Consider the following 10,377-nt stretch of genomic DNA (forward strand, 5'->3'; position numbering starts at 1 on the left):
ATTTGTGCTTGACAATATTTTGACGATTTTGTGTGAATTATACTGAAAAAGGATTGGGCGATTGAACAGAAAACTCTGCCTAATGCAATTGACCTTGAGATACCCTGTTAATTTGTCAATGTAACTGATACCTTCATTATCTGATCATTCTCTTCATGATCCGTGTTATGTTCTTGAACATACACTGTCTGTATAGCACTCACTTGAAGTAATTTGAGTACTTATGATGTAGAAACGCAGTGGGAGTTTTGATGTTATGAGCTGACTGAACTTCAGTTTGTTTTTCATAGATACTTAGAAGATAAATGAATAAAAAAGAAAGTGAGACTCTTGTATTTGGGGGAAGTACAAGCCAGTCCGAGAGTGACTAACTGTAGACTTATGGAGAGGGAATATTCTGGGAAAAAAGGTTGCTGATGTAAATAATAAGTGCAATGCTTTGAAAATGGGCAGATGACAAACGTATTTCATGAAGAAGTAAGTATTAGGGTTGATAATGTAACACAGATCCTGGTTTGTTTATTTATTGTGGCAATGTTGGATATCTAAAGTACTTGACTGATTTATGGCTCATTGGCAAAACTGAAGTGGATGTAATTAAAGAGACGATGCTATGTCAATGTGAACTTGGAAATGGGAAAGAAAGCAAGGAGCAGACTAAATGATAATTGTTCAGACCATTCCGAGGTATACAGTGGTTTCCTCTGGGTGTCAGTGTTGCTCTTTTGAGAGTGTGTTTGTGATGATCTGAGAAACACAGGTCTTTATTTAATCGTTTGCAGGCATCACTGAGGTTGGAAATGAAAAGAATTAAGAGATTAATGTCAGATTTCAGTGGTTCAAAGACAGTCTGGGGAAAAGGGCAAACACACAGCCAATACAATAATGCAGTGATGTAGAATGTCATTAGTTTGGGGGTAAGAATGACAAAGGACAATATAAAGCTGCTAATATAATTTTTAAGCTGGCATATAAATAGAGATTTAAAAATGTATGCATGTTAATCGATGATTGAAGTTGATAGGGCAAGTTGAGAATCTTGCAATAAAATCAAATTACCTTTTTAATAGAGGGTAAAAGATAATAAGAAGAATATTTTGCCAGCTGTAGGGAAGTGCTTGAGCAGTGGTATTATCATTCGATTATTAATCAAGAACCCAAAGATAATGTTCTGGGGATGTGGTTTCAAATCCTACCATGTCAAATGGTGAAATCTGAATTCAGTGAAGAAAGGGTCAGGAATAATATGAAAGAAGAGCTTGTGATCATAAGCATTGTCGATTGTTACTAATCTACAGTCTTTAGCTGCTTTTGTCTGCATGTGAAAACTAAGAGTAAAAACAATGTGTTTGAATCCGAACAACCTTCTATACAATTAAGGATGAGCAATACATGCTGGGCAAGCCAGCGAAGCCTACATCCTATCAACAGATTTAAACAAGATCACATGTAATATTCTAATGTAATGATTCTGTGAAACAGATTTTACAAATTGTTTTGAAACTTTGGAAAGAGTAGGCAAGAGTTATTGGACAGTACCGGGGGAAAAACATGACTAAGGGAACAGTACCAGCAGGTAAGGCAGATCTCTTCAGAGCATATAAGTTTAAGTGGAATGTCAACAAGATTCTGATTATTAAATAATCAGCGTTAAATACAGGAGAAACTTGCACCAATGACAGATGTTTTGGTAATCTGAGGACACAGGTTAAGATTCAGTATATTGAAGACCAATCAGGCTAGTGGACCTTACTGAAATAGGAAGGGACAATGCCATAGAGGCCTTGAAGACACCGTTGCAAATAGTGAAATCAAGACTTTACTTCGCTGTTGGCAAACAGAGGTCCTACTCGGACATTATCCTTTGCTCATTAACTTAGATCATCTTCTGATTTCACCAAAAACCCCAAATTGGCAAAAAAGGTCAGAGGTAACATAAATCCATCTTTCACACGGAAAGTTGCTGCAATGTGGAAAGAACTGCATGAAAAGGGTAAGAGAAGCATAGAAGAATGCAAAGACATTGGAGGAATATTTGACAGCGCTTTTGATAATTATAGGATTGAGGAGAAAGAAGACAGAGTGGGCAAAGTTCGATCTTTGTTCCATAAAATAGACACAGACATAATGGATTGAACAGGTGTGTTCTGCTGTGATGGCTGAAGCTGTCAATCCAAGACCCTGATTCTACAACCTTCACTGTCCTTTATCTCTCCAACCAGGTCCCCTCTTCCTAATGCACATGTTAAATGTCCACAACCTCAGTCTTTTCTTTGGGATGGAATTGAGTACCTGACCCCAGACATATGCAATAACAAAGACCATTTATCTTCACCTCCATAACATCACGACCTTCTACTTTTAAATCTGCCTATCTTCCGTTGAAATTTTCATGCATGTTTCTAAATTTCTTCTGCCCAGTCTCCTATTCCCCAAACTTTAGCTTGCATGAGTTGCCATTATTCCTACATTAGTTTGCCAACAATGGTTCCAGTAACGCCTGGATTTCAATATTTTTATTCGTGTTTCCAAGGCCTCTATGACATCGTCCCTTCCTATTTCAGTAAGGTCCACCAGCATGATTGTTCTCCAATATACTGATGCAGTTTCACCTCCAGCTTCTTGGACATCCCCACTTTCCCCATCAGTGGACACTCATCAGTTTACCAGGCACTATGCTCTGGAGTATCTGTAATGAATTGCTATATATTCATCACCGCTACTACCATGCATCCCATTTTATATCATACACCCATTCACTCGTTACCCTCTGCTCATTAACGTAGATCATTTTCCGATTTCACCAACACCACCAAATAAAAATTCTTATTTTTCTTTTGAAATAATTACATTGTCTCAACTCATCCTTATCGTGGGTGGCACGGTGGCACAATGATTAGCACTGTCGCCTCACAGGACGAGAAACCTGGGTTCCATTCCTGCCTCAGGCAACTGTCTGTGTGGAGTTTGCACATTCTCCCCGTGTCTGCGTGGATTTCCTCCGGGTGCTCCGTTTTCCTTCCACAGTCCAAAGCTGTGCAGGTTAGGTGAATTGGCCATGCTAAATTGCCCGTAGTGTTAGGTCAGGGGTAAATGTAGAGGAATGGGTCTGGGTAGGTTGTTCCTCGGAGGGTCGGTGTGGATATGTTGGGCCGGAAGGCCTGTTTCCACACTGTAAGTAATCTAATCTTTGTTATGACTTAAAGCTTCACAAATCCTTCTGCTATCTTTATTCATCTAGATCTAACCACTTGTGTGTCCTGTCTATGCACTTAGCACAAGTGGTGATTCTTGCTACCTGAATCCCATGCTGTGAAAATAATACCCAAAACACCTTATTAATTCTGAGCTTTTTTCTGTTCTGGCTTTTGAGGAGTATAATAAAGGTTTACCAGGGTGATTCCTGAGATACCAGCACTGAATTGGTTAGGGCTGTATTCACTGGGGTTGAGAAGAATAAGGAAGGATGTAACTGAAACCTGTAAAATATGAACAGGACTAGCGAACATAAGTACAGGAAGGATGTTTCCAGAACCAGGGCTCACAGTCTGGATATAGAATAAATTATTTAGGACTGAGACAGGAGAAACTTCTTCACCCAGAGCATAATGAGTATGTGGAATTAACTGTCATATATAACAATTGAGGTCAAAACACTACTCGTTTTCAAGGAGCTTCTTATAATTCTGAGAAATAATGGAATAAAAGGTAATGGGTAAATGAAATCAGGGCTTTCATCTGCTTGTGTGAAAACATATTTGACAGAAAGAGAGTGTGTTTAAATTGACTTTGATGAAGATTGTCTTGTACTTACTTAATTTTGTAAATTAAGATTTTACTGTGATTTATTTCATTAATATAGACACCATGGTAGGGCAACTGAGAACACTTTTCATTATTTGTTTGCAACAATATCGATGTCAATAAAGTCTAAATTCCAGTGATCGGAGAAGCAGCTCCCACTCACAGAATCTGTCACTTCCATTTTATTGGAAGCAGCAGGGGGCCAGGGGATACTTGTGAAAGAATACCTTCATACTTATATTTTCCAAAGCTTATTAATAGCTTTTCGGATCTCTGAATCAATTTGCTTTTAACAGACAAACATTGGTACAACATAAAACCGCAGAGCTCTTTAATTTCCAGTTCTCTGTGGTATAGATTGAAGTATCATGAATTGCACACATATGCCTGGTTAATACTAAACATGAAGTGCAAATAAATGGCCTTACACAGCATATTTAAATACGTGTTTTACAGCTTAGCAGCAAATCATAAACTTGCTCAATCAGTATCCCTGCCAGGATAATATTAAGGAAAATATTCACTATTGAATTTGAGTCGCTTCTGCAAATATTGAATGTTCTTATACATCATTTGATTATCTGTAATTAGATTCAGTGGAACTAGTAGGATTCTAGTTGCCAGGAATTCACTCTGCTACTGCTCTGGGGACATAATAGGTCAAATTAGAACGTAGAACATAGAACATCACAGGTTCTTTGGCCCTTAATGTTGCGCCAGCCTTTTCTCCTATGCTAAGATCAGACTAAGCTACTAACCGTTCATTGTTCTATTATCCACGTGTCTATCCAAGAGTCGCTTCAATGTCCTTAAGGTATCTGACTCTAAAACCACGGCTGGCATTACATTCCATGCACCCACTACTCTGTGAGTAAAAAACCTACCTCTGACTTCTCCCCTAAACCTTCATCCAATCACCTTAATATTATATTCCCTCGTGATAGCCATTTCTGCCCTGGGAAAAACAGCCAGCTATCCACTCTATCTGTGCCTCTCACCATCCTTTGGAGATGCCGGTGTTGGACTGGGGTGTACAAAGTTAAAAATCACACAGCACCGGGTTATAACTGGTTTAATTGGAAGCACACTAGCTTTCGGAACAGCTTTCACACTAGCTTTCAGTCAGACAGACAGACAGGCAGACACACACACACACACACACACAGACAAAGATGCACATACACATATTTCTGTTGTGGGGTGAATTTGTACTTGCAGATTTCCTTTGACCAAACACTGCATGCATTCATGTAGAACTCTATTATTTCACTTTTTAGATTAGAATCAATCTAAACATCATGGCATAGACAGTGAACACAGGAGGTTATCACCTTCAACATATTGTCTAGCTATCACCATTGTAAACAGCTAATTTGAGAATGCAACTTTTTAAAAACGGTTTTGTGATTTACACATGAAAGAAGTGAAACAATCATGTCATGCAAACAGATGAAAGACTCAACAGACAATCAATTTTTCAATGTATAATTTCAGTTACATCACACTGTAAATTTTTCCTATAAATTTTGTGTGTTAGGATTGAGCCCTCCACTATCCCTAATGAAGGAGCGATGCTCCGAAGCTAGCGTGCTTCCAATTAAAACTGTTGGACTATAACTTGGTGCTGTGTGATTTTTAACTTTCATCATCGTTTACATGTCTATAAAATCACCTCTCATCCTTGTTCATTCAATGAGAAAAGCTCAAGCTCCCTCAACCTTTCTTCAGAAGATATGCACTCCAGTCCATGTAGCATCCTGGTAAATCTCCTCTGCATCCTCTCTGAAGCTTCCACACACTTCCTATAAAAAGGCAACCAGACTGAACACATTGTTCCAAGTGTGGTCTAACCAGGCTCTACAGAGCTGTAGCATAACATCATAGCTCTTAAATTTAACTCTCTGTTAATGAAAGCTAATACACCGTAAGCCTTCTTAACAAATCTGTCAACTTGGGTGGCAGCTTTGAGGATCTATGAACAGAGACCGCAAGGTCCCTCTGTTCCGCCACAGTACCAAGAATCCTGTCTTTAACCCTGCAATCTGCATTCAAAAGTGACCTGCTAAAGAGAATGACTTCACACTTTTGCAGGTTGAATCCCATCTGTCACTTATTAGCCCAGTTCTGCATCCTGTCAATGTTCTGTCGCAAACTACAACAGCCCTCCGAACTATCTACCAGTCCACCTACCTTCGGGCCATCGACCAACTTACTAACCCACCCTTTCACTTCCTGATCAAAGTCATTTATAAAAATCACATGAGGTCCACAAATGATCCCTGTGGAGCACCACTGGTCACCATGCTCCAGGCTGAATACTTTCCATCCACCACTACCCTCTGTCTTCAGACAGCAAGATTCCCCTGTTTCCCATGCCTCCTTACTTTATGTTTGGATGAGAGTGCTGTGTTGGAAAAGCACAGTAGGTCAGGCAGTATCTGAGGAGCAGGAAAATCGACGTTTTGGGCAAAAACCCTTCAACAGGAATCTTTCTGAATGAGTAGGTAGGGCTGTGGAGTAGCGATTGACATAGATGAGAAGATGCAAAAATGTTAACATTGGCAAGAAAAAGAATTCCTTAAAATAACTACACGAGAAAATGAGCCATGAAGCAAGTTGCAAAATGCATGCAGGACACACCATATCATAGAATCATGGAAGCAAGGGAATCAGCTGGGACTTCGGAAAAATCGATGGATCCACTTTGTGGACAGGGACTGATGACTGAAACTTTTGCTGTGATCTGAGAACTCGTTCTCCCAAAGATGTCTATCATCTGTTGCTTCTAAGAATTTGGCTCACAACTAAATAATGAGAGAACATGACAAAATGTTTCTGTTTGATCTTGAATGATGTTGGTGATTTCTATTTGTTCATTTATGATAAATAAAGTCTAAATGATCATTTCTGAGGGCAGATAGTCCCAAAATGGGAATGATACACATTGAAAGTTGTTGAATGCAGAATGGACTCAATATTCTCAGACCTTTTCAAGGCAAAAACTTATACCATTTCTAATTTCCTTCAGTTCTGAACAGGGGTCAGATTTAACATGACATGTTAGCTTGGATTCTCTCTCTGGAAATGTTTCTGCATCAGCTCAGCATTTCCAGGACGTTCTGTTTTCACGAGGGCAAGGTAATCCGTTGCTAGGATTTTAGCAACAGATGATGCGACTGGAATCATTCAGTGTTGTTTTTGAGTGACATGGACTCAAAGGGCCAAATGTTTTTTACTTCTGTTCTATAAATCTCTCTGATTCTGTGAAGCTGAAATAGAGCCACATGGTCTCATGGACTTTGAATAGAACGTCAATTAATATCAGACATTGGCAATCAGAAACTAAAACAAGGGAAAAATGTGAGCCGATAGTGCAGATTGGGTGAATGTCACACTCTTGCCAGGCATAGTTACAGCACAATCAGTTAGAGAACTGACCCTGGTGGAAGGATAAAAAATAATGGGAACAACCTTCTCAATATGAAAGTGAGAAAATTGCAGCCTAATTATAATGGGATGCCGGATATGTGGTCAGATAATTTATCAATAGTGGAGATATTAACATTGCACATGTGAAAACTAATTCCTTGTTTTCTGACAATATCACTTAAAGATCAATCATTGGGAGATACAATCGTGCAATCAACCATGCAGACAGGTCAGGAAGTATACAGACAAATGCTTACTATTTTCACAGATAGACGCGATGTCATTTGTAACTGGTAACAAATACAATATAGAACATAGAATGTTACAGCTTTGTACAGGCCCTTTGGCTCTCAATGTTCCGCCGACCCGTGAAATTAATCTGATGCCCATCCAACCTACATTGTTCCATTATTATCCAAATTTATATCCAATGCCCATTTAAATGGCCTTAAGGTCTGCAAGTCTCCCACTCTTGCAGGAAGGCCTTTCCAAGTCCCTATTACTCTCTGATTAAAGAAACTACCCCTGATTTCTGTCCTAAATCTATCACCCATCAATTTAAAGTTATGTCCCCTCGTGTTAGCTTTCACCATCTGAGAAAAACAATGCTCTCACTGTCCACCCTATCTCACCCTATGATTATCTTATATGTCTCGATTTAGTCACCTCTCACACCTTTTCTCTCTAATGAAAACAGCTTTAGTCCTTCCATACCAGGCAACATCATCGTATAAATCTTCTCTGAAGCCATTCCAAAGCTTCCATATCCTTCCTATAATGTGGTGACCAGAACTGTACTCAACACTCCAGGTACTTCCTTACCAGTATCTTGTACAGCTGAAGCATGACCTCGTGGTTGCGAAACTCAATCCCTCTATCAATAAACACCAACACGCCATATACCTTCTTAACAACCCTATCAACCTGGTGGAAACTTTCAGGGATTTATGCACCTGGACACCGCATCTCTCTGTTCATCTACACTGCCAAGAATTTTACTATTAGTCCAGTAATTTGTATTCCTGTTACTTCTTCCAAAATGAACTAGCTCACACTATTCCGCATTAAACTCCATTTGCCACTTCTCAGCCCAGTTCTGCATCTTTTCTCTGTCCATCTGTAACCCATAATATCCTTTAGCACTGTTTGCAAATCTGCCTACTTTAGTGTCATCCGCAAATTTACGCCCATTCTTCTACGCCCATCTCCATATTTTTTATACAAATGACAAACAGCAATGACCCAAAAAAGATCCTTGTGGTACACCACTGATAACGGAGCTCCAGGATGAACATTTCCTATCATCCACGACCCTCTGTCTTCTTTCAGCTCACAAATGTCTTATCCAAATCGCTAAATCACCTTCAATCCTGCAACTCTGTATTTTGTGCAACAGCCTACTGTGTGGAACCTAATCAAATGCCTTACTGTATATTCGATACTTTGACAGACCAAGAACAAATCTTATGAGAAACAAAGATCCATTGAAATCCTTCAAAGATCTATTGACTCTAATGAGATTCATCAATTCAGCAAGTAAAATATCTATTTGTATTTTTAATCCGCATTATGTAAGAATGAGCTGTGGTAGTGCATACATTTCCAGTTATTCCTCCACCCTGGTTAGCTACAGGCTCTCCTGATAAACAGCCAAAGTGGTACTTTAAACTTGGCCAGTAACTCTTACCTTTCTTTATTTGCAGTTAATCTACTGGCAATTGCAATCCTGTCTCGGGGAAGCTGTGATCTCTCTAAAACTGTCACTCATTACCTGGTAGGCATGGCAGTTGCAGATCTCCTGGTTGTGATTACAGATGTGATCCTGAGGTGGTTTATTATTTATTTCCCTGTTTCCTTTCTGGATATCACTCCTGTCTGTAGTTTGATTATGGCTCTCATTCCTGCCACTACGATGAACTCTGTCTGGTTGACGGTTACTTTCACGATTGACCGATATGTGGCTCTTTGCTGCCAGAAGCTGAAGACCAGATACTGCCGTGAGAAAACTGCAGCCATGATCATTGGAACAGTGAGTGTGCTGAGCTGTTTGGAAAGCATTCCTTGGTTCTTCAAATTCAAAGCTAAGTATATCTTCAATAACTTGCAGTGGTTTTGCATTACAAAACCAGAGTATTACACTTCAAACTTTTGGACAGTGTATGTACTTCTCCATCGCCTTCTATCTCCTTTCCTCCCAATATTTCTGATTCTCCTCATGAACACTTTGACTGTCAGACATATTGTAAAAGCAAGTAAAGCACGCAGAAGACTCCAGGAAGATAACAACAGGCTGGCATTTAATGATCCAGAAATGGACAGACGCAGAAAGTCCATCATTTTACTTTTCACTATCTCAGGCAGTTTCATTGCTTTATGGGCGACTTATATTACATTATTTCTGTATCAACGAATTTCATTCATACATAATGCGGATCCAATTTCATCCACTGCAGGTACTATTGGATACGTACTCCTGTTCCTCAATACCTGTGCAAACACCTGCATCTACACAGTCACTCAGAGAAAATTTCGAGAGCAGTTGAAAATCATTTTGGCATATCCTTTCATTCAGCTAGTCAGATCTATCAAACAGTCAACAGTAGTAAATGTAGCTTCATCTCATAAAGAATGAAGTATCACAGTTTAACAGACCTGTGTTCTGATCTGGAGCTTGGAAGAGCAATGTTGTGCCTGGAACAATGGTCTAAAGCAACTTCCCATGTATTTCCGTGTTCAACTCTTTATGCAATTCCAGTTTGCATGTAGAACAGTAAATCACAGGACCAAGCCCTTCAGCCTGCCATGTAAGGGTCAACTCTGATGCCATTTTAAATTAATCCTCCATCTGCCTACACATGGTCCATATACCTCTATTCCCAGTCAGTACATGTGTCTGTCTGAATGCCTTTTAAACTTTGTGCATCATTCTACCACCTCCCCCTGGGAACACTTTTCAGGCACCCACTACAATCTGTGAAATAGATACTGCCTTCTACTTTCCCGGTATACTTCTTTTGCATCTTCTCCAAAGCTTCGATATGCTTCCTATAGCATGATGACCAGAACTACACTTAATACCTCAAATGTAGCCAAACTAAAGTTATACACAGCTGCAACATGACTGTCAACCTTTTTAGGTGAAAG

General features: G+C 39.5%; 1 protein-coding gene across 1 annotated transcript; it reads left to right on the plus strand.

Annotated features, from left to right (window-relative positions):
* The first annotated feature begins 9,013 nt into the window (after positions 1-9,013).
* On the plus strand, positions 9,014-9,865 carry LOC132823606 (probable G-protein coupled receptor 139). Its single transcript, XM_060837524.1, has one exon. The coding sequence runs from the start codon at positions 9,014-9,016 to the stop codon at positions 9,863-9,865; it is 852 nt and encodes a 283-aa protein (XP_060693507.1).
* Positions 9,866-10,377: the final 512 nt, after the last annotated feature.

The sequence above is a fragment of the Hemiscyllium ocellatum genome, chromosome 17, assembly GCF_020745735.1.
Source record: "Hemiscyllium ocellatum isolate sHemOce1 chromosome 17, sHemOce1.pat.X.cur, whole genome shotgun sequence".
NCBI classification, from domain to species: domain Eukaryota; kingdom Metazoa; phylum Chordata; class Chondrichthyes; order Orectolobiformes; family Hemiscylliidae; genus Hemiscyllium; species Hemiscyllium ocellatum.